The 24895-nt window shown below is 51.7% G+C and overlaps 1 protein-coding gene across 1 annotated transcript in view; it reads left to right on the forward strand.

Moving 5' to 3' along the window:
• Window positions 1–22054, forward strand: part of LGR6 (leucine rich repeat containing G protein-coupled receptor 6) — a 151521-nt gene extending 129467 nt beyond the window's left edge. The window contains exons 12-18 of the mRNA XM_069875745.1: window positions 2277–2342; window positions 5482–5553; window positions 7006–7077; window positions 7856–7981; window positions 10734–10894; window positions 18232–18312; window positions 19904–22054. Coding sequence (XP_069731846.1) covers window positions 2277–2342; window positions 5482–5553; window positions 7006–7077; window positions 7856–7981; window positions 10734–10894; window positions 18232–18312; window positions 19904–21141 — 1816 coding nt within the window. The 3' untranslated portion in view covers window positions 21142–22054. The remainder of the gene's footprint in view (window positions 1–2276; window positions 2343–5481; window positions 5554–7005; window positions 7078–7855; window positions 7982–10733; window positions 10895–18231; window positions 18313–19903) is intronic.
• Window positions 22055–24895: the final 2841 nt, after the last annotated feature.

A 24895-nucleotide genomic window follows, 5' to 3' on the forward strand; every position in this document is an offset into this window, starting at 1 on the left:
TCTTTATATGAGAAAGCTGAAAACAAAAAGGAAGTTTGTTCCAGGAAAGCAACAGGAATGACTTCTTGATGACAGAAACTGGAAAAAAAAAGAAAAATATGGAAATAAAAGAACACAATTTTAACTTAGCAGTGCACAGCATTTTGGCTCCACGTTTTCCTATAGGGAAGATGTCTCACCTCTAGGCATCTGGACCAATTCAATGGGCAGTTTGCCACCAGAGTGTAGCCTCCAGAAGGGCTCAGCCTATAAAGTCCCAAGCGCTTTGCTTATGTTTGCAAGACTGCAAACCACCGCAGCAGATGGCTACCCCCTCCTCGTGGGAGAGTTTTACTGGGACACCCCACCTTGTTCCTCTTTCCCAGTTGTTTACTGACGCTAATCACATTCCTTTCAGAGTGTGGAGAGAAGGGATGCAGAACAATGTTTATGCATGTTTACATCTCTCTTGCCTTTGCAATGTGCTGGCTGCCTGTCCCCGCAGAGCCGGTGGCTGCTCTCACTGCTTTCTCCTGCTTTGCCCACCCCGTGGCAGTTCTACAGGTTGATGTTGTGACCATGACAAGTCTGAACAGACGATACAGTTAGCACCACATTTCTAGCCTCCTGCTGCTCATGTCACGCTGCAGATTTTCTGCAGAGATCTTGCAGGGGGGCTGTAAGAGCAGCCGCAGGGGTGTGAGGCTGCGACGCTGCTCCGTGCAAGGGCACTGAGCTCAGCACACACAGGCAGCGTGGCCTTGCCGAGCTGGAGATCAGCAGCAACCTGACATCATCATGCTGCTTTTGTCCACAGCTTCCAGATTTGTCTTTCCACTCATGCAGAAATAGCTGAAGCATCCCTGAGCAGAACTAAAGTCCCTTGATGCCATCAGTACCTTCGTTGTAATGTGTCTACAACACAGCTTCAGGGACTGAGGCCACTCTGCGGGTCCATACTGGACTGCTTCTGGTTACACTCACTCTGGAGGAGCAAGGAGCACCTCCTGGGGCTGTGTTCTCCCTCCATCACTGCCTAGCCAAGGCACCACCCTGAGGAGTCCAGTGGACTGACCCAGGGGCCAGTGAGAACAGACAGATGCTGTATCTCTTTCTGCATGCTGGGTGACAGTCTCCAGAGCCAAGTACAAAAGTTCTGCTTGCTTTTTCCCCCCGCCTCCTCCTCACCAGGGAAAACTGGTGGAGAGGTGATTTGTAAAAATATAAATAACTGAAATGTTTTAGCAGCAACTTATTGGGAGAGAGATGGAAACTGAGTATGGAAAGTCAGCGGAGAGGCCACACACAAAACTTCAGCCTGAGGCAAATTTCCCTGAGCAGCCACAAATCCATCACTGCTGGTGGGGGTAGAAGCTGATTTTAAGCATTACTCCTTATCAGCCCATTTCAGTTTTAATAAATTCACATTAAGCTGTGCCAGGACAGGTTTCCCTCTGATTACTCTGCCCTGGACACTGACATGCCACTGGGCTACGAAGCAGTGGGAAAAGGAGTTTGCCAGGAATTGAGGGTGGTGAGACACTGGAACAGGTTGCCCAGGGAAGTTGTGGATGCACCCTCCCTGGAGGTGTTCAAGGCCAGGTTGGATGGGGTTTGGAGCCCCTGATCCAGTGGGAGGTGTCCCTGCCCATGGCAGGGGGTGGAACTGGACGGGCTTTGAGGTCCCTTCCAACCCAAACCATTCCATGACTATGTTTCTATGAGCCTATGAATTGCTTTCAAGCAGCAGCACTCGACAGAATGGGGACCAGAGATTTTCACAGCCTGTGATGTCCTGTACCAAATCCCTGCCCATGCGACAACCCCTTCCCTAACCCTGGGGAGAAGCCAGGAAAGGCTGAATGGAGGCCAGGCAATCTGCAGCTTCCATGAGCTCCTCCATCCACCACAGCAGGATGGGAGCTCTGGCACAAACACCTCTCCCCTTTGCCCTCAGAAAAGCAAGGGTGAGAGCAGTAGAAGCTGGCACAGATGATCTCCATGGCTGACTTGGGATTGGGAGGTAGAAGCAGCTCCATCAGTCTGTAGCGAAGGCTGGAGAGCGCTGGTCTGGGGTGGTGTGAGCAGATAAAGCACTGAGCAATCATTGCCTTACACAGAGACATAGAACAAGCATTCGGGGGTGCAGAGCAGAGACCCAAATCACCTGGGGTTACAGCTTTCTGCAGCTTTGCAAATTGAAAGTCAGTTCATAACCCTCTCTGGCAATACCTGCTTTCCAAGGGACACTCACTTCTGACCTTCTAAAGTCTTTGTGCTGATCCTTTCCCCTGCAGAGAACTGTCACACAACCAAATCGAAGATCTGCCCAGTTTCCACCGGTGTCAGCGGCTGGAAGAGCTGTGAGTAAAGAAATTCCCTCATTTGTGCTGTACTCTGGATGAAAGGGGTTGTTCTGGGGACAGAGGCAGCTCCCGAACAAAAAACTCACCCTTCAGCAAGCACTGGGAAATCTGAGCATTACAGCTCATGATTTGGGCTGCAAATGGACCTGTGGTCCACACTTTGCCCCTGTGCAAATGCAGAATAAAAATGCAACCCCTGAGCATAGGGTTTTCATTCATTTGGGTCTCTTCAGGGGTCGTAGCCACAGCAAACAGCAGTAGGATGTGACAGCGCTGAGTTTTACTTCACTTAAGTCAAGTCCCAATATGAGCTAATCAAGAATGGGGCTTAACTATACCATAAATATTTTCTGCTTCAAGGAGGGATCCCATGCTATGGACACAAAGCCAGTTTTATCCACGCTGCTCATGGCTAGCCCCTCCGAGAGAAGATTGATGCTTTCCTCATATGTAGCCCCTGAACTGAGTGCCCTCTGGGCCCTGGGAGGCACCTCTGTTCCTCTGAGGCAGAGTTATTCGCGTTCAGCCCCAAGTCTCTGGAGATCTGGCCCTACACTTCAAACCTAACAGAAGTTCTGGAATCATCAACATAGGAAGGATATGGAGCTGTTGAAATGGGTCCAGAGGAGGCCACGAAGATGTTCCAAGGTCTGGAGCACCTTCCATACGAGGACAAGCTGAGATAGTTGGGGTTGTTCAGCCTGGAGAAGAGAAGGCTCCGAGGAGACCTTATAGAGACCTTCCAGTACCTGAAGGGGCTACAAGAAAGCTGGGGAGGGACTTTTTACGAAGACTTGGAGTGATAGGACTAGGGGGAATGGCTATAAAATGGAGAGGGGCAGTTTTAGACTAGACATAAGGAGGAAATTCTTCACAGTGAGGGTGAGGAGGCCCTGGCCCAGGTTGCCCAGAGTAGTGGTGGCTGCCCCATCCCTGGAGGGGTTCAAGGCCAGGTTGGATGGGGGTTTGAGCCCTTGATCCAGTGGGAGGTGTCCCTGCCCATGGCAGGGGGGAAACTGGATGATCTTTAGGTCCCATTCTATGATTCTATGATACTTTGTCAAATATATCTTTTTTTATGGAATCCTGCAACATGGAAGAATGGATGTGTGGGGGCAGCATCCCCACAAAAACACACTGCAGAGCTCGTCCCTGCTCTCTGCTTGCCCCAGCCTGGGCAGCCTTAGCAAAACTAGACATTAGGACACTGTATGAAATCACGTGAAACAAGAGTTACATATCTCTTTCTGCCTCTTCGGGACCTCTAAGGACAGAGTTAGAGCCGGGCATATTTTTATTTGAAGTACTCTCAGAAAGATGCTTGAAAAAATTAGAAAAGACATTTTGAAAAGGACGAACTTTCAGAATCCCAAACTTGTAGTTTGACACATTGTGCCTAAATTTCTCCTTACAGTATTTTATAATGTGCCAAATTCAGACTTATTATACAAAAGCACAGTAAATCTCTCTTTCAGGCTGCTTAAGGCAGACAGACTGTGCCTTAAATTAACATTTTCTTACGAAATGAGTATGTGGACCCTTAAGCCCAAAGTTATCACCCTGTTAGCCCCACGCCCACCAGGCATCAGCATTCCAGCTGGGAAATACATTGGAAACAAGTCTGGTGGTGCTTGGTGGTACAACCTGGCGCGCAAACCACTTCTGTGTGCCAGTCGCTCTCCCGTAAGTGCCGATGTGCAGGTTTGTACCTGCAGCACACAGGTGGTCCCTCACAGCTAAACATCCCTGAATTCTTTTTCACCATCTTGCTACGATGCCCTCTCTTCCCAAGCTCCACCTCTCCCACTCAGCGAGACCCCTGATTTGTGCACAGCTTTGTCCCATGGCTCTCACCTGAAATTTTCACCAGACGTACAAGGAACGCCTTGTTGGCTCCGTGGGGCATTGAGAAACCAGCAGGAGAGCAGACGTGAGGGGCTCAAGCCCCTGCCTCTGAAACATGAACGTGACCAGCTGAGACAACACAGCTATCACGTGCAAGTCCTTGTGTCAGATGAGTCAAAAGCATTTCTGAGGCTGAAGGCAGGTTATCTACCCAGCAAACCCCCAGAAAACACATACACTGCTACTCTAGTGTAGATAGAGCACTAGGCTGTGGTTGTCTCCCCTTGCAGAAGGTCACCCACAGGGATGGGAATTCATGAGGGGCGTTTTGCAGGAATTTTGAAAAATATTCACCATTTTTTGACACTAGGGAAAAGAAAACTGGGAAACTGAGTGTTCCCCACGAAGTGGATGCTTGGATCAAGTCTCTGTGTCTCTTGGAGAGGTTGGAGGATGTATAGATCAGCAAATATTCTGTGAGCTCTTGCCCTGCTCCCTTCCCTAACCCAGGGAATGCAGAAGGCTGCTGGAAGGGAGGTGTTCAGGGGTTGAGGCACTTCATGGAGATACACGTGCTGAATGTGGATGGTGGGTTCAGCAAGAAAGGAGGATTTTTCTTAATGAAAAGCTGAGGTGCTTTCTGTCCTCAAACCACCTTCACCGTCACTGAAGCAAAGGGCAGCTCCATGTAGTCCTTCCTGAAGGGTCACACAGAGCTGTTTGCTGACTCACTGGCTCCAAGCTCTCCTCATTTGCTGTGGACAAAGCAGTTTGCAGGCTTAGGGTGAAGCACAGCAGGAAACCAGCGTGCCTTTGGAGATCTTTTTTTCCTGTGAGGGTGGGGAGGCCCTGGCCCAGGTTGCCCAGAGCAGTGGTGGCTGCCCCATCCCTGGAGGGGTTCAAGGCCAGGTTTGATGGGGCTGGGAGCCCCTGATCCAGTGGGAGGCATCCCTGCCAATGGCAGGGGTGGAACTGGATGAGCATTGAGGTCCCTTCCAACCCAAACATTCTACGATTCCATGATAATGGGGCACATTTAACCACTGCTCATCAATGGCATTTTGCTGTGCCATGATGGCATCAAGAAGAAGAAGCTGTCTGAGCTCTAGAGCTGCCCACAGGAGAGAATAGCTTTGAGCTGCTTTGTTGCTCATCCTGTTTACCCCTTGAAGTAAAAGTGGGTCTTCCAAGCTCAAATGACAACTTCCACTCTGACAGCTTGTGTCTCCTGCCATGGGACAAAGATCCCTACGAAGTACGAACTTTCTCAGACCAGTTTCTGGTTTTGCAGTGGTCTCCAGCACAACAGGATCCATGAAATCAGAGCAGACACCTTTGTGCAGCTGATCGCCCTGCGATCCATGTAAGTATTGTCTGGCGGGTGGAATGACGGGGCTTTTGTCTGAGAGAAGGGGAACCGTGAGGACCCAGCCAGGCTGCTGTGGAGCTGCCCGGCCTCAGTCCCTCTGCCTCTGCTGAGAAGCTTCATTCACCAGTCCCTCTTCCCCTTACAAAATAGCAGGGCACAAACCTTCCTTCTGGCTTCCCTTCTGTGTGCAGAGGGAAATAAATCTATTACCTGCCAGCCTCGCTGCCCACACATGTGGATGTTCCACACCACATGCTCCAACCACACGCTACAGCTCCTGTGTTGCGGAGCACACATTACGGACTCCCATCTCCTGAACGGTTGTGCAGATGTGAACTCAGGGCAGGGAATGACCACGCTGTGCATGAGCTCCAGCACCTACACATGCTGGTCCTGAGCCGTGCACTCCTGGAACATCCATGCAGAACATCCCATTTGATTTGAGACAGTGTCCCCACAACTTAAACGTGTATGTTAGACGTCTGAAGCGCACACAAGCACGCATGATGACCCAGGAGCGGGCAGCCCACTTAAGTGTGTGGCACCTGTGAGAAGTTATTAAGAGCATGATTCTCCCTGTGACATGTGGGAAGAGCCCTCCAAGTGGTGACGGTCTTTATTTACTCTTCTGTTGGGAAGTGAACTAAATCCCATAAAAGCTTTTTCCCATGGTGCAATCTGAGTGTTGTTTCATAGGCAGCATTCCTAGGGAGCCCACGAGTGTCACACATGCTGTGTTTATAACTGCACGGGAACGCCCACTAAGTACATGTAACACTAAATGCCTTTGGGTATGTTCTGGGTCCCTGTGGGAAGGATTCATCTCACCCTCCTGCAGCATGACACAAACATCTGGGCAGGCACCCCAGCTCCCTTCAGAGCTGGAGAGATGAAGATACATGGAGGAAATTCCTCATGTAGTCAGCCTTAGGAGAAGATATGCTGATGGCAAAGAGGTTGAGTCCTCTATTCGGCTTGAAGCAGAGCTTATTGTAGAGCCTCAGTGAATCCACGCCAACTGTCCATGACAGAAGACACCCTTAAGATGACCTTGGTTTGCTTTCCACACAGCCCTTGACCCTATCTGCCCTTGCCTGGGCACCCAGCACTGTGACCATGACCGAGATGCTCTGGCCCTAACACATAAACTGCCTACAGCTTGGAGGTTTAGCATGTTAGCATAAAATCACCAAGTTTAGAGAAATGAACCCAAAAAGGAACCTCTCCATTGCTCTCAGGAGCTCCTGCAAGGAAAATTCTTGTGACCTCTGTTAGAAACCACCCAAACAGAGACCCAAACATATTTGTCTCCAGAGAGCTGCAATGAGACGGAACGCGCTGCCGACCAAGGGGCTACAGACTCCACATTTCCTTGCATCAGGCTGGTGCCAGCGGCTTCGCTGTCCTGCTCTGCACCCCTCTTACTGGCATGTCCTTGCCTTGCAGAGACCTGAGCTGGAATTTCATCCAGTTTATTCACCCTGAAGCCTTTGTGACCCTGCACTCGCTCACCAAGCTGTAAGTTGGGGTGTTATTTCTTTCACAGTGGGCCACGGACAGCAGGTATCTGGGGACCTCAAACTGATTCCTTGGCGTTTAGATATCAGAAGGCTGCAGTGCGGAGGTGCAGGTCTCAGCACTCACATGGGTCGACCAAATCCTAAGATTTCCTATCAGTATTAAAGGGATGATGAAAGTGCAGAACGAACCATCTTCAAGATGCTCTCACCCTGAACACTTAAACCTCTACTTTCTAATGTTTTTATACCTGTCTTAGATGTGTTATGAAAGACAGCATGATAGACCATCTCTGCTGGCTCTGGAGGGGTCCAAGTCCTCAACCCCCTCACTGAGACTCTTATTTTATGGGATGGGACCTGCAGTCATACCTGACCTGTTATGGGGGAGGCCCTGGCCCAGGTCACCCACAGAAGTCGTGGCTGCCCCATCCCTGGAGGTGCTCAAGGGGTGGAACTGGATGGGCTTTGAGGTCCCTTCCAACCCAAACCATTCTGTCATTCTATAATTCTATGAAGTGATGGGGGAAGAGATGCACAGGGCAGATACATGCACAGGGAAATAGATCCCATCCAGAGCTTTCGGCATTAACTCCTGCCCTCATTTTCCCCAGGGATTGCAGTATCAACCTGTTTATCTGCAGATGATCCTGGTCCCCATGCAGCACCCAGCCCCATTTCAGCATGACATGCATGGCTCTCCAAGCCTCTACTTGGCTGAGATATCACTAGCAGCAAAACCCTGACTGCAGTCTCCTTCTCTGCTTCCCCTTCATCAGGGACTTGACTGATAACCAGCTGGTCACGCTGCCTCTGGACGGTTTGGGTGGACTGACCCATCTGAAGCTCCAAGGCAACCCAGCTCTCTCTGAGCCCCTCACCAAGGAGAGCTTCCCCAAAATGAGGTACTGGTGGTGTTGGCGCTTTCACTTCTGGCTCTCAGCACAGCCTGTACTTGCTTATAGCAATCAGATTCCTACTTTCCTTGTTTATTGCATGCTTTCCTCCATCCTTGGAGGCCAATAGGTTGAGGAAGCTTCATCTGCTGCTGACGTGCCTCATCTTTCAAAGCCTTCCACAGGAAAGCGGTGATGTGCTCTCAGGCTCGCCACCCCCACCCCAAACACACACACAAGTGGAAAGCATGGAGCAGACCCAACTCAGGGCTTCTCTCAATGGAAAACATTCCCAGAAGCCAGTCCTAACTAATGACATCCAGCTTTCCTTCAGTAAACTCTGTTTGTGTGGCCATGTCTTGTCTGCTATGGATTAATGAAGAGCCTGGAGGGGTCAAACTGAGCAAGATGGGGCTGCAAAGGGCTCAAAGCGCAGTGCTGCGCTGCTGGCTCTGGCTCTTCTGACCCTCTCTAAGTGGTGGATCTCCAGCATGGCCATTGCCCTCAGGCTGAGAAGCCCATGGTCCAGATGACTCAAATCCTGCTGAGGAAAAGCTATCTTGGGTCTCCCAGATAGTTTCTTTGGAGCCAGGGATGCATCAACTGATGCTCCTGCTCATCCAGTACAGATTCTCAAGGCTGGAGATTCTCAGATGTAGATACCCACTGCTGGGGTCAGAGGCCACCACACCAACATTGGGCTTAATAGCTCAGGTCCAATGAAAAGTCTGGAATTCTCACTTCAGCCTTAGCAGTGGTGCCTGCAGGGTTTTTTCTTCTGACTTTCTTGACTCACCATAGCTGGGATCTGCTGCATGACCGGTTTCCAAATGCCAGAAGCTTGTGGAGGGCTTTCCACACCCAAGATGGTGCAGTCCCTTCTGCAAGGAGGTCAAGTTCAGCACTTTCAGGGGTATTCCTCCCCTCAACTAATTCCACTGACACCTGTGGAGCTGGTTTGGACTGGTACCAGGAAGACTGAGTGTGCAGGAGTAGTTCATTGAACCATGCCAGGTGATGGATCCTGTAACGTTTCCTAAATTTGGGGTCACTGCCACTAAATGGCCTTATTCTTGGGGCATCACCTGGAGGAATCATCTGAGAACACTTCTTAGCCATCCTGGGTGGATCCGTACCTCCCTACCACCTTTCAGGAATAGGATTATTTTGGAGTTTACAACAGGAAGCAAGTGTGTGCACAGAGTTTACACAGCCTCCTGGGGCTTGGCCAGAAATGTTTGGGAACTTAAAACAAAAGCATATTTTAAGAATATAGAGTTTCACCGTATTTACTGATCTTGTCAGAAGACCATAATTGTCTGGAAAACCTGAGGCTCCTTTGCCTTTGTCAACAGTCTTCCTGACTTCCAGCAGCAAAGCAGGAGTTCACTGTCTTTGAGGAAAATGCAGCTGCTGACTGACAGCTTGGTATGTCATCCAAACAATGCTCAGCTGCAGTTTAACTAACTTTGAAATACATGCTATAATGAACAACCAACAATTCTACTTCCAAGTAGAAATCAGACATATTAAAATAACTTGCTACACTTGAGAGACGTGAGATTTCTCTGCCTGAGATGGCAGGGGTGAGCCGTGCGCATGGAACTCATCGTGAGCCACCCAACGTGAGCCGGTAATGTGCGCTCACAGCCCAGAAACCAACCATGTCCTGGGCTGCATCCAAAGCAGTGGGACCAGCAGGGAGGGAGGGGTTTCTGCCCCTCTGCTCTGGTGAGACCTCACCTGGAGCCCTGTGTCCAGCTCTGGAGCCCTGAGCACAGGAGAGACAGAGAGCTGTTGGACTGAGTCCAAAAGAGGGCATGGAGATGCTCTGAGGATTGTAGCACCTCTCACCCGAGGAAAGGCTGAAAGAGTTGAGGTTGTTCAGCCTGGAGAAGAGAAGGCTCTGTGGAAGACCTAAGAGTAGCTTCCAGTGCTGAAATAGGCTCCAGGAAAGCTGGTGAGGGGCTCTTGATCAAGTAGCAAAGGGACAGGACGAGGGGAACTGGTTTTCAGCTGAAAGAGGGGAGATTGAGATGAGATCTTAGGGAGAAATATTTGCTGTGAGGGTGGGGAGGCCCTGGCCCAGGTTGCCCAGAGAAGCTCCCCCATCCCTGGAGGTGTTCAGGGCCAGGTTGGATGGGGCTTTGAGCAACCTGATCCAGTGGGAGGTGTCCCTGCTTATGGCAGAGGGGTAGAACTGGATGGGCTTTAAGGTCCCTTCCAATCAAAACCATTTCGTGATTCCATAATTCTAACTGGATTTTGAAGGTGCCTTTCTGACCTTCAGCATCAGGGTCCTTGGACTTGCTCAGGCCATTGGGAAGTTTCTCACCTTGAACAAAAGAAAGGATGTCCAGTGAAAAATGACCTTGGGTTAAAAAATGAAGACTCCACATGCACATGGGATATTGCCAGAGAGCATGGGAAAGAGAGGCTGAATCAGTCCAGGGGTCCTGCAGAAAGAGGTTTAGGAATTATCCAGGAATTCTAGCGCAGTTTCCAATCCTGGTGTCTGACCACATCTATTGACAGTGTCTTAAGCACTAAAAGTGAGGCAGTGCTGAGATATGGGGGATTACTTGGGTCCACCCTGTGTCCTACATGGAATTCTTCACCACAGTAAAGTACAGCTCCACTGTCACCATCACCTGATAGACTGGCCTTTATCGCATGTGGAAATCAAGCAAAAAGTGCAAAGTGATATAGAGTCGAGTCATGGAGGTGATGCAGCTAAAAGTTCTGCTCTCCCGCTTTGCAGAGTCCTCGAGGTACCTTACGCCTACCAGTGCTGTGCCTACGGAAGCTGCGGCAGCTTCTTCAAGATGTCCAACCAATGGGAGGCAGAAGACGTGAGCCCTGAGGAGGAGGATCCCCACAAGAGGACCATGGAATTGTTTCCAGGTCATGCTGACAATCATTGTGAGTAAACTGGGCAGAATGGTGATCAGTCCCTGGTCAGGGACATGCTGAGGGCTGGGGCGCGATCCTGCGCTTGCAGGAGTGGTCCCACTGCCAGCCATGGAGTTACACCTGCCTCGGGGAGGGTAGATTGATCCTTTTCCACAGTATCTGGTGGCCAGATACTGTGAAGGGACTTCAATTAGTGTCGCAGCATTGGAGAAAGAGCTGGTCTGGCCCATTCAGACTTTCACAATCATAGAATCACCAGGTTGGAAAGGACCCACTGGATCATCGAGTCCAACCATTCCCATCAATCACTAAACCATGTCCCTCAGCACCTCGTCCACTCGTCCCTTAAACCCCTCCAGGGAAGGGGACTCAACCCCCTCCCTGGGCAGCCTCTGCCAGGGCCCAGTGACCCTTTCCGGTAAATATTTTTTCCTGATGTCCAGCCTGAACCTCCCCTGGTGGAGCTTGAGGCCATTCCCTCTCGTCCTGTCCCCTGTCCCTTGGGAGAAGAGCCCAGCTCCCTCCTCTCCACAACCTCCTTTCAGGGAGTTGGAGAGAGCAATGAGGTCTCCCCTCAGCCTCCTCTTCTCCAGGCTAAACACCCCCCAGCTCTCTCAGCCGTTCCTCATCAGGCCTGTTCTCCAGCCCCCTCACCAGCTTCGTTGCTCTTCTCTGGACTCGCTCCAGAGCCTCAACATCCTTCTTGTGGTGAGGGGCCCAGAACTGAACACAGGATTCGAGGAGCGGTCTCACCAGTGCCGAGTCCAGAGGGAGAAGAACCTCCCTGGCCCTGCTGGCCACGCCGTCTCTGATCCAAGCCAAGATGCCATTGGCCTTCTTGGCCACCTGGGCCCCTGCTGGCTCATGGTCAGTCGCTGTCAACCAACACCCCCAGGTCCTTCTCCTCCAGGCAGCTTTCCAGCCAGACTTCTCCTAGTCTGGAGCTGCCCAGGGTTGTTGTGCCCCAATCTAACAGAAAGATCTGGCAGTCTCCAACAGCACGTTTGCTGCTTTGGCCTTGCTGACTCCAGAGGGAGGCTCCCCAAGCCACTAAGATGGCCAAGGTTACACAGGGCAGCTTCTGGGCTTTATCAGTAGATTTTAGGGAAGCACAGAGCCTTTGGCAGGACTTCGTTGCTACAACATAAAGAGGATGGACCCTAGGATTAATCTGAATAAGAGAATGGGCTCAAAGAACTGGAATGTACAACTGGTTGGAGTTAGAGACACCTGTCTGTGCTACTTTTGTGCACCTACCCTGATGCTATGATGAAGGTGAGGGTTGGGTATGAACAAAAGGAAGTCTTTGGGGAATATGATAAGCTCACTTATGCAGGGCAGAAGTGGCTCCACAGTTACAGATGATCAGAGCTTTCTGTTCAAGAGCTGGTTTATCCTGTGTTCCAGAATGCATTTCTCCATAGATTTCCATGAAATCTGTTGGACAAGGCTAGCAGAGGAGCATGCAAAGCACGCCTGCCCCCACAGACTCCCAGCACTACAGCAGCTCCAGGTGGAGGGCTGGTGTGATCCCTCTGCAAGGGAATCCCAGAATAATGTGAAGAAAAGCACTAGCCCCTTTGCTTCCTCTGGAACTGCTGGAGAGTGGAAATAGCATTTCAGGACACAGCTTGGATGCTGCTTTTGTTAAACACAGAGGCCCCGTGCATTTCTGAGGTCTGAAACACCCTGTAGGGAAAATCACATCATGCTGTGTGTCTGTAGGAGATGGAGAGAGGGCTGAGTGCCTGGAGAGCACTTGACTGGCCTGCTCCTGGGAGCACTGCGCACCCAGCCGTAACCAGCGGCTCTGCAGAATCTCCTGCATCTTAAGCAGGCAGGACTAGAGCTGGGGGCAGATACTGACCCAGAGCAGTTGTATTTTCTGTATTACAGCAAATGGGAGACAGGACGACCCACACACTTTATGACACAGCCAGCAAATGAGTCATGAGCCCTGTGTTCCTGCTCCTGCCATCTGCCCCGATCCTTCACAGACCAGGAATAAGCTTTAGCAATGTAAAAAGTCCAGCCAGAGGCCGGCAAGTGTAATTCCTACCAGCACAATGTGGTTCCTGGAAGCACGGTAGGCTTGGTGGTTACACTGGGCAGACAGTACAGAGGAGCCATATGTTATGGTCATTGCTGCAGGAATTTCTTCTCAGCTGGTTCAGTTTTCCATCATTCATGCAGCCCATCCTTTACCAGTCCTTGTGCACATAGCTGGGGACCTTGCCCAGCAAACTACAGCATCTGGTCTGTGGCCAGGGCCCATAGTGCTGCCTACAGACCTGCTCTTGCTGTGCACTAAAGCATTTGGTGTCTCAAAAGATCCATCTCCTGGCCCTGTCAGCAGACCAGCACCCACCACAGGCTCCCAGATCTCCAAGCCAGCCCCAGCCTCCTGGATTGCATGTGTCTTCATGAGATATTAATACCAGAGGGCAACGCTGACTGATTCCAAGGCGTGCCAGATGAGACAATTAGCAGCTTGTAAAGACTCATATTTACAGATGTTAAAGCACTGGCTTTGTCTTGAAATATCAAACCACAGAGGTGCTATGCACAAGAATGACCTTCCTTACTCTGTGCCACTTTTGCAGATGACTCTGTCATTCAGCAATGCACGGCCTCCTCTTGACAATGAGGGGTTTCTGATATTGCTATTTTACTTAATTTGTTGTTGCTTTATTTCTGTTTCCAGTGTTCCTTTTCTGTTGGTATTTAGCTGTGTTATATGAATCTTGTAACGCTTCCTCATTAAGGAGGAAAAAAACCTCCCAAACATTCCTTCCATGCAAGAGATAAAGTGGTCTCGTTAAGAGAAAATAACTCAAGGCTCTGTCTCTGCAGTGTAAAGCCAGGCTTGTCAGGGCGCTTGAGTGCTATGGGAGAATTTCTGAGAGGGATAGAGCATGTGAGAGGGATAGAGGGAGATAGCTGTGTCCTCTCAGCCTCACGCAGCGCTTCCACCAAGGGACCGAGGAGCCCTCTACACCCAAGTCCACACAACCACGCAGCCAGGTAGTGAAAGGCGTCTTGTCCCAGAAAGCTGTGTAGGGGCAAGAAGAGGGTCCCTGGTGGCACAGCCGTGCTCCAGCTGCCAGGCAGCGCTGCCTCCTGCAGCATGTTCTGCCCCCACACCCAGCACCCAAGGGACCATCTTACTCCAGCCACAGAGAGCACGTGGTGCCATGGACCCCAGGACCAGATCAGTCCTTTCCCATCCTCCCGGGCTCCCAGATGCTCAGTACCCCCCCGGACACCACTCGTGTCCATTCACATCTGAGTAACGACCACTCAAAGCCCTTAAGGAGTGCGGTCACTGCATGTCCTATCGCTCTGTCACCTTGTCATGACACATACTGAAGGTCCCTTTTCCAAAATTTTTGGTGCTTGGGATATGCCTCTTGGGAATTTAATTGGTGGGGCTTAGCAGATACCCCCTGCCCCAAGCTTATCCCACATGGCTGAGCAGCAGCCCAAAGGCGGCTCGGGGGCCTGGCACACAGGACACCCACCCAACACTCGCCAGCAGCTCAGTCCTGCCACCCTCCCAGAGCTGGCTGAGAGGAAGGACAGGCAAAGCACAAATACTGCCATCACCACAGTCCCAGCAACCCACATCAGGACCAACACTTAGAGGGTAGAATCATAGAATCATAGAATCACCAGGTTGGAAAAGACCCACCGGATCATCGAGTCCAACCATTCCCATCAATCACTAAACCATGTCCCTCAGCACCTCGTTCACTCATCCCTTAAACCCCTCCAGGGAAGGGGACTCAACCCCCTCCCTGGGCAGCCTCTGCCAGTGCCCAATCACCCTTTCCGTGAAAAATGTTTTCCTAATGTCCAGCCTGAACCTCCCCTGGTGGAGCTTGAGGCCTTTAGCCCTTGTCCTGTCCCCTGTCCCTTGGGAGAAGAGCCCAGCTCCCTCCACAACCTCCTTTCAGGTAGTTGGAAGAGCAATGAGGTCTCCCCTCAGCCTCCTCTTCTCCAGCCCCCTCACGCATTATTGCATATGTTTGCAATAATCATAGAATCATGGAACGGTTTGGGTCAGAAGGGACCCCAAAGCCCATCCAGTGCCACCCCTGCCACGGGCAGGGACACCTCCCAGTGGATCAGGGGCTCCAAGCCCCATCCACCCTGGTCTCCAACCCCTCCAGGGATGGGGCAGCCACCACTGCTCTGGGCAACCTGGGCCAGGGCCTCCCACCCTCATAGCAAAACATTTCTTCCTAAGATCTCATCTCAATCTCCCCTCTTGCAGCTCAAAACTGTTCCCCCTCATCCCATCCCTGCAGCTGGGAGAGGAGAGGAGAGGAGAGGAGAGGAGAGGAGAGGAGAGGAGAGGAGAGGAGAGGAGAGGAGAGGAGAGGAGAGGAGAGGAGAGGAGAGGAGAGGAGAGGAGAGGAGAGGAGAGGAGAGGAGAGGAGAGGAGAGGAGAGGAGAGGAGAGGAGAGGAGAGGAGAGGAGAGGAGAGGAGAGGAGAGGAGAGGAGAGGAGAGGAGAGGAGAGGAGAGGAGAGGAGAGGAGAGGAGAGGAGAGGAGAGGAGAGGAGAGGAGAGGAGAGGAGAGGAGAGGAGAGGAGAGGAGAGGAGAGGAGAGGAGAGGAGAGGAGAGGAGAGGAGAGGAGAGGAGAGGAGAGGAGAGGAGAGGAGAGGAGAGGAGAGGAGAGGAGAGGAGAGGAGAGGAGAGGAGAGGAGAGGAGAGGAGAGGAGAGGAGAGGAGAGGAGAGGAGAGGAGAGGAGAGGAGAGGAGAGGAGAGGAGAGGAGAGGAGAGGAGAGGAGAGGAGAGGAGAGGAGAGGAGAGGAGAGGAGAGGAGAGGAGAGGAGAGGAGAGGAGAGGAGAGGAGAGGAGAGGAGAGGAGAGGAGAGGAGAGGAGAGGAGAGGAGAGGAGAGGAGAGGAGAGGAGAGGGGAGACGAGACTTTTATGGTTATCCTTGCCAATTTGACACTGCTTTACCCAGTCCAGCACCTCCACTAACTTGTAAAGTTGACTAATTAACTTTTGCAACCATCCAGCAAACCCTGGAGGATCACTTTTTTCCTGCTTCTGTCATTCCAGAAGGCTGCTTGACTCCAACAAAATGCACCTGCCCAGGTCCTTTGTGCCATCCATGTCCTAACTCTGACAGAGAGAGCAACTCTCTACAAACCCCGTGTGGGGACTGCCCTGGCAGACAATACAAAAGGAGAAGAAGCATCCAGTTTGATGGGTTTTGCTCTACCCATTCTCCTCCTTTTCCTCCTGCTTCGGTGTCAGTCCAGCCAGCTGGGAGACATTTTCCATGGAAATGGCTCTACAGTAAAGTGTTTTTTTTCCATAAAGCCTCAGAAACTGGAGGCACCTTAGCAAAATCCATATTAAGAACTACTTCAAACACACTGTAGTCTGCCTTGCTGGAACACAACAGACATTTTCTTCTCTCTACTGTCCCCAGGCTGGGAGAAGTCCTCATTGCCAGCAGAGAGGTGCATTTTCTGCTTTGAACCCCACTGTGCTGGTCAAGGATTGCTACACGATTCACAGTGAGCACAGTAGCCCAGGCAAAACAAAAAAAATCCATCCTGCACTTCATGCAAATGTTTAACCTCCACTTAAAACCAACCTTCCTGGCCCTTTGGATAGAAAAGGGATGGGGGCAGATTGCACTTTAACTCAGCCAGGGGTCGGGTCAGGGGGATGTGGAAAGTGCAAGACTCTGCATTGATTTGAGTGTCGTGACTGCACATCACAGCCTCCGCACTGGGGATGGAAAAGACACTGAAGATTTATAAGACTATAAAATACAAGGAGGAAATATTTTTCCATCCCACTGTGAACATTTTCGTGCCAGACTCCAAAGCAGCAGTCATATTTTAACTCTTAGACAGACAGATTTTTAAAATGGCATTTTTTTTCCAAAGCTCGTTGAAGCTGAGAAAGCCACAATGCTTGTGAGGAGGCACTAAAGATAGCACGTTATTTGTCATCGTTCTTTAACCAGATAATCCAGTCATATTTTCGTACACACACAGGGCTCAGACCTCATGAGAGGCAGCATTTCTAAGCAGTTTAGGCAGCTAAATCCCACTGAGGTTAGCCTCAGCACTGTGGAAACTTGTTTTCCTCATCAGTGTCTCAGCTGCATGGTGCTCACCTGGGTGCTGGTATCTGCCCATGCCATCCCTGGGAGAGTTCATCCCATAGCCATAGATCCAGCTCCCTGGCTATCGGGCTGTGCCTAGCACAAAACATCCTTCCCTTCCTCCTGCCCACAGAGAACCCTCAGGAGATCTCCACTGGGAGCAGAAGGCTGCGCTGGTGCCATGGGCGGCGGTGGTACAGCAGGACAGCAGCTGTCTTCACTGTGAATCAGTGGTGGTTTGAGAAGAAGAACAAGGAAAAAAGCAAAAAAGCATGTCTTGAAAGCATGATTAAGAGGATTCCATTCTCCTTGGTGATGGCCTACACGTACAGGCCATCAAAAACACAGCTGAGGTCTCAGCCCCATTCTCTTCTAGCAACGTACCCTTGAGGCAGGGGATCTCTGCCCAACCATTAGAGGGTCCAAGCCGGGCTGAGGGTGCAGCTGCCAGCAGGATGGAGGTGCTGGCCCTGCAGGCTGCACTCTGAGGGCAGAGCAGTCTGGTTACATAGACCTCATGGATCCAGAGGCTGCGGGCATGGGCAACCAGTCCACCTGTAAACAAATCCAGGACTGGGAACCTCCGTGGTTAGAATAAGGCACCACTGTCCCAAGAAATCACAGGATATAAAATAAAGCAAAAAAAGATGTTGGATTTTCTTGTCTTTTTGCTTCTGAGCCCTTCGGTGGTGGTGGCAGTGTTTACTGATGAAGAATTTGTGCTGCAAGTAGCAGCTAATGGCTCTCTTTGAAAAAAGCTCCAAAGTCTTTGTTAATGAACTAACATCGGACAAGGCCTGCGTAGAAAGCTTCCATTTAGAAGATGCATTTGAAGGCTTTGTTTTCTGTAACCACATAGGCTAGAATATTTCTTTATTTTACGTAAAGCACACTGGGAGGAGGGATCTGCAGTCCCACAACTCCAGGATCTGGGGCTCTTACAGTTCAAATGTTGGGAGGAACCTGAAAACAGAGGAGTGGGTCACATTGCAACCCACCATCATTTACAAGACCTTCTCCCTCTACAGCAATGACTGCAGAGAAACTGGACACCAGCAGCTACTTTGAACTTCTGGGCTGGGAACTGGTTGGGAAGGAGAGTGGAGTGAGAAAAGGAGGACAGGCAGTGAGAAAACTTCTGGCCCAGCTCCCCTCAACAGCCCCGCTCGTTCTTCTCTGAGCATCGTTTTTTGTTGTTTTCTCCACAGATGACCTAGATGCAGATGACCTCCAGCTGGACCTTGAGGAATCAAAGCTGCACCCCACTATTCAGTGCACACCAAGCCCTGGTGAGCATCCAAGGAAACCCTTTGAACACACCTGGAATACTCTGAGCTTTTCTAAATCCCCAGGCTCCTACAATCCTCCCTGCAGTGTCTCCACACCACCAACTCCAAGATCCCAGGGCGTGCAATGAGAAAGAGCAGCTAATGGGAGGGTGGCTCAAATGCCAAGCTGACACCAGGAGTGACTGGGTCTGGAATCCCACAGAAACACAGGACATTATGGCCCTTTGGACAAAGGCTCAGCTTGAGCTCAAACTGCCCCCTTAAACAGACCAGGGCAGGTGGGATATGGGAGCAAAAAGGCTTCAGTGTGCGTAGGATCATGGATTGGCAATGCCAGACCTGAACCTTTTTCTGGTTTAGGAGCTCTGATAAGTTTGTCATTTCTCATATTTCACATATTACCTCTCCCTTCACCTTGTTTCTGCCCTGGACAAGATCTGGGAGGAGGCCCAGACAGCATGCCAGAGGCACCCCAGTGTAGGGACAGGAGCACAGGGGAGCTTGAGCAGAGCCAAGAGGCAGCACTGCTACTGTCTTAAAATCATAGAATCACTGGGTTGGAAAGGACCCACTGGATCGTTGAGTCCAACCATTCCCATCAATCACTAAACTATGTCCCTCAGCTCCTTGTCCACCTGTCCCTTAAACCCCTCCAGGGAAGGGGACTCAACCCCCTCCCTGGGCAGCCTCTGCCAGTGCCCAATGACCCTTTCCGGGAAAAATTTTTCCTAATGTCCAGACTAAACCTCCCCTGGTGGAGCTTGAGGCCATTCCCTCTCATCCTGTCCCCTGTCCCTTGGGAGAAGAGCCCAGCACCCTCCTCTCCACAACCTCCTCTCAGGTAGTTGGAGAGAGCAATGAGGTCTCCCCTCAGCCTCCTCTTCTCCAGGATAAACACCCCCAGCTCTCTCAGCCGTTCCTCTTGTTCTCCAGCCCCTTCACCAGCTTCGTTGCTCTTCTCTGGACTCGCTCCAGAGCCTCCACATCCTTCTTGTGGTGAGGGGCCCAGAACTGAACACACGATTCGAGGTTTGGTCTCACCAGTGCCGAGTCCAGAGGGAGAAGAACCTCCCTGGCCCTGCTGGCCACGCCGTGTCTGATCCAAGCCAAGATGCCATTGGCCTTCTTGGCCACCTGGGCCCCTGCTGGCTCATGTTCAGTCACTGTCAACCAACACCTCCAGGTCCTTCTCCTCCAAGCAGCTTTCTAGCCAGACTTCTCCTAGTCTGTAGCTGCTCAGGGTTGTTGTGCCCCAAGTGCAGGACCCGGCATTTGGCCTTGTTAAACCTCATGCTGTTGGTCTCAGCCCATGGATCCAGCCTGTTCAGATCCCTTTGGAGCCTCCCGACCCTCCAGCACATCCAGGCTTCCACCCAGCTCAGTGTCATCCACAGAATTGGTAAGGGTGCACTCGATGCCTTCATCCAGGTCTTGCCACAGAAGAGGGAAGAAAATGTCATATGCTCCTTTCCAGCCCTCAGCATCCAATTGGCAATGGGCCAGCAGGGCCAGGAGAGGGCTGGGACCTGGCCACTGCTCTAAAGCAGAGCTGTATATTCTGGATATAACTTTGTGGTTTGTTTTCTTCCAGGTCCCTTCAAGCCTTGTGATAACTTGTTTGAGAGCTGGATCATCCGCCTGGGAGTCTGGGTCATCGTTCTGGTCTCGGTGCTCTCCAATGGGCTGGTCATTCTGGCCGTCTTTGCCTCTCCCAGCTACCTCTCTCCAGTCAAGTTCCTCATCGGCTCCATAGCAGGAGCCAACATGCTGACCGGCGTCTACTGCAGCATGCTGGCTCTCGTAGACACCCTGACCTACGGACAGTTTGCCAAATACGGTGCCAGGTGGGAAAGCGGCACAGGCTGCAGGGTGACGGGGTTCCTGTCGGTGTTTGCCTCGGAGGCTGCCATCTTTCTGCTGACATTGGCCGCCGTGCAGTGCAGCGTCTCGGTCTCCTGCGTGCGGGGCTACGGAAAGTCACCCTCCTTAGGCAAGGTCAAAGCTGCTGCCCTTTGCTGCCTCTTGCTGTCCTCTGTGGCAGCCGTTCTGCCTCTCTTCTCCATCGGGGAATACAGAGTGTCTCCTCTCTGTCTCCCGTATCCCATCCCAGACGGGAAACCTGCCACCCTGGGCTTCACCGTGGCCTTGGTGATGACAAACATGCTCTGCTTCCTGACTATCACGGGCACCTACATCCGACTCTACTGTCACCTGCTGAAGGGGGAGCTCAGTGCTGTCTGGGACTGTGCCATGGTCAAGCATGTGGCCTGGCTGATCTTCACCAACTGCTTCCTCTACTGCCCAGTGGCTTTCCTCATCTTCTCCTCTGCACTCAACCTCTTCCTCATCACTCCAGAGGTCATCAAATCTGTCCTCCTTGTAGTCTTGCCCCTGCCCGCCTGCCTGAACCCCTTGCTCTACCTGCTCTTCAACCCCCACTTCAGAGACGACCTCCGTCTGCTGAGGCAGAAGGGCAAGGAGAATGGGCACTACACGCAGTCTTGTGAGGTTGATGACATGGAGAAAAGCTCTTATGACTCCACCCAGGCTCTGGTGACCTTCTCTGACATCGACCACATATTCGAGACACCTGATTCCTTGGGAGTGCACTCCATCCTCGACAGCTACAGCTTCCCTTCCATGACGCTTGTCCCCTGCCAGCAACGGGTGGGCACCAGAGGGAAGGAGAAGGGCTTCTCTGAGCATTGTCCCTGCCTCAATGACAGTGAGGTGCTGATTGCTTCAGAGAGCCGAGATCCAGCTGGCAGCAGCCTCCGGATAGCCTTCTTCCCCTCCCCGCCCACACCAGCCTACACATCTCACTTATAAACCTCGTCCGAGTAGCCGTGCCAAACCGCCCCACACCACGCGGAGGGCCAGCCCCAGCGCCGGGTGGCCAGCAAGGTGACAGCAGGCTGCTCCATGCAAAGCATCAGTACAACCCATCCACCCTCACCCCCATCATATCTACCTGGGCAACCAGCACTGCTCTGCCAGCTGCCACTCACCTGGAAGGGCTCTGCCTGAGCTCCACATACTCAGGGCTGGCCATGGGAGGAGATAAACCAACTGCATCCAGGGGCTGCCTGGGAGAGAGCCCTGACAGCTCAGGAGATGGATCACAGACACCAACCTCCTTCTCATCCTACAGCATCACAAGCTGGGAGGAGCCTGCAGCGAAGCCAAGCGCATCTTCTCAAGGAAGAGACATTTTAGCAAGAAAAAGTCATTGCTCTGTGGCAGAAACACATGGCAATGGCTAACTGCAATGACTTGGCCACCCATAGGGACCTCAGGCCTTTTCCTCCAGGGTCCTCCACAGGTCCCACACACCCTGGAAATGGGCTTGCATCTGCCCCATGCCCATCTACTGGAAGAGCAGAGGAAATGGGTTAAAAGCAGTGTACCCAGGTGTGCACCTGAGGTTCGGACTGCCTCAGTTTTGGGAAGCTCCGCTTCATCCACTGGGAGCTTTTTGGGATGGGCAGGACCCCCACTTCCAGATGATACCAGGAGCTGGAGATGCTCAGCTCCTCTTTCAGTCTGGCCCACATTTCCTAGCAGGGGGTCTCTGAACCCTAAGGCAGTCAAATCCAAACCCCTCCCCAGAGCAATGTATGTGCTTTGCCTCAGGTCACTCAGCAGCACCTGGCCAGGGCACTCAAGGGAACATGGGGCTCCCTCCACCTTCATCGCTCCCCCCTCCACGCTGCAGCACACCTGGGGGGCTCCTGCCTCCAGCCACCTGGCTCCTAGGAAATGGGGTCAGTGGAAATGGGGTCCGAGTCCCTCACTGCCCTCAAACCTCACTCCTGGAAGAGGCTGTTGGTTCTTGGGTACAAGTCCTCCCCAGTGTTGGGGGCTGCGTTTGCCTCCCCTCTTCTAAGGACAGTCAGGTAGAAGGAGGGAATAGAAATCAGTCGTGTGGGATGATGGCATCAGGAGGACACGGGACTCTGGGAACAGTCTCCAATTTGCTCCCTGCAGCTCAGGGATCTCCCAAATCCATCCTCTCCATTACAAACCCTCCCAGTGCCACCCATCACAGCAGGGACCGGCGGTCAGAGCTCAGGCCTTGGGCAAAGCTTTGGTTCTGCTGACATTGCTGCAGCTGTATAAGTCGTTTATTCTTGTGAGATAATAAACGAGCCCATCGCTGACCAGTGATTGATTTCTGTCCTTTTGCACATGAAAAGCACCTTGACGGTTCATTCAGCGGCTGGCTGGCTGCCTCTCTCAGCCAAAGGAGGCGGCTGCTGCTTGGATGTTGTCTGTGTTGCCTGAGCGAGGACTGGGAAATTGCATCGTGTCCACGTGAGCTGGCACCATCCTCCCTGCCTCACTCCCTCAGAGGAGAGGGCCAAACTGCCTGCCTTTAGGCAGCAGAGTCACATCACCAGTGTCCCTCTCCAGACCCTATGGACCAGACTCACCTTTAGGGTCATCATATGACAAGGTCTCCCATGCAAAGACAGACTCCCAGCCAGAGCCTAGCTCTGCTTCCTTCTCTTCACATGAGCCCTGCAGTCTTATGTCAAAGAGGAAAACTTAAGAGATCAGGAGAAAAACAGAGGAGTGAGATCCAAAGATTAGAGAAGAATATGGGAACCCCAATTTTAGTGACAAATCCAAAGCTCTGGGTGGGAACTATGAAAAGTACGCCCTGTTGTAATACTTGAATCCTGATTTAGACTTCTGATACCCTACAGCTGCTCAAAATGAGTTCTCATGCTGGGATCCTTAAAAACTCTGAGCCGTTTTCTTTCATTTCCATAGGGCAGCTCACGCGCAAACAACTGGGAAAGCCTTACAGCAAGTCTGAGCTGTAGAACTACAATTCTCCTTCAGAAATGGGATTATACATCCACAGCATAAATCCAAATTCCTCAGCACACCCCCTAACTCCATAAGGAAACCCCTAGTTATAAGACACCTCAAAATAAACCCCACTGACCTTGACACAAGAAGCATTAAGAGCACCAGGTTAACCGCAAGGCTCTCTTGGGGTTAGGGAACCCAGACAAGCACTTGACAGGCAGCTGTCCGCAGCGGATGGAGCGTGTGAGCTCTCCAAGGGGAGCACAGTCACACATCATCACGGCAGCAGGAGCTGAGCAGCATTTGGAACAAAGGGAAGAGGACGTTGCGTGGTCAGTGTAGCAGAAATTGAGTCCCCACTTGTCGCAGCTGGTAGAAAGGGTTTCCAAACTGTATGGAAGATAGGCACACTTCCTACGCCCATGTCAGTGCACATGGACAAGCTGCCACGGCTGGACAGACTTTGGTGTAGAGCTAATAGTTTCCTTCTGGGATGACAGCAATTACAGCCCTCATCTAGCCTGCCTGTCCCTTGCAGAGTCTCAGCCCAGCTGGGCACATCCCGTTGCGGTGTTGCCATAGGTGTCTCAGGTGGTGACCACCGTGGGGTGAACCAACCAGCAAACCGTGGTACAGAAAAGCTTCGCGTTTCCATACACAGAGGAACAGGTGAGTCTCAGTTCAAGACTGGTAGGAGTCTGGCAGCACCAGCTTTCCAAGGCTCCCACTTATCACCTCTGGAACTGGCTGAAGAGGGAAGAGCATGTGAGAGTGCCTTTCCCGGGAAAAGCCTCCTAATCACGGAATTATAAAATCATAGAATGGTTTGGGTTGGAAGGGACCTTAAAGATCATCCAGTTCCACCCCCTGTCATGAGCTGTCTAGCCCAAAGAGGACAAAGGGTACAGATCCTGCAAAATCTGCCCTGCAGAACTAGCTGGTATCATGCTCAGAGCCCTTCCTCATGGTACTTCTGCACAGGTCAGGCTCCTTCCTCAACTGAGCACAACATTGCTGTGGAGCAGGAATGAGATCCATTCCCTCAGCTTCCCCGAGGCCACATGGACCTCTCAGAGCCCATTTAGAGCAAACATACCCTGAAAGCCCCTCTGAGCTGTGGCCCTGGAAAGACTTGTAAGAGAAAAGAAGGGAGCATAAATGCTGAGCATTTTCTGTTCCAGCCCACAGAGGTGCCTGGGAAAGCAAGGAGAGCTTACAGATACGTAGAGGTGCAGGAGAGAGAAACCAGCATCCTTCCCTTGGCTACTGCGGGCCATAAATCCAGAAAATGAACTCTCTGGAAAATGTTCATTAAAGTGCCTTTCATCACATCTCTAATTGTGTCCATGTGTCTTTCCAACCTACCAAACACTAAATTCAGTAATTATCAAAAACAAAAGTAAAAGCAGTCCTACCCCATTCCATCTCCTTCCTAGCAGCTGGTTTGGCCCCTGCTGGTGCCAGGGTGACCACTTTCAGGCAGCTCAGCCCCCTGCCAGTTGTTAGGTAACTGGGTAACCCTGCTGCTCCCCAGGGAACACAAGCAGCCTGGACTCCCCAGTGCCAATCAAGAGTCAGCTTGGATTATGTAGACCAGTGCTGGTCAGCCAGCAGAGGTGTGAAATGACTTCAGCAAGCCCCAAGCAGAAGATCTTCAAGTACCGAAAGGGGCTATGGGGAACATGAGGAGGGTATTAGGTGAGACCTGTTGTGACAAGACAAGGGGTAATTGTTTTAAACTAATGGAGGGGAGATTTAGAATGGA

Source organism: Phaenicophaeus curvirostris, chromosome 24 (assembly GCF_032191515.1).
Source record: "Phaenicophaeus curvirostris isolate KB17595 chromosome 24, BPBGC_Pcur_1.0, whole genome shotgun sequence".
Taxonomy (NCBI): domain Eukaryota; kingdom Metazoa; phylum Chordata; class Aves; order Cuculiformes; family Cuculidae; genus Phaenicophaeus; species Phaenicophaeus curvirostris.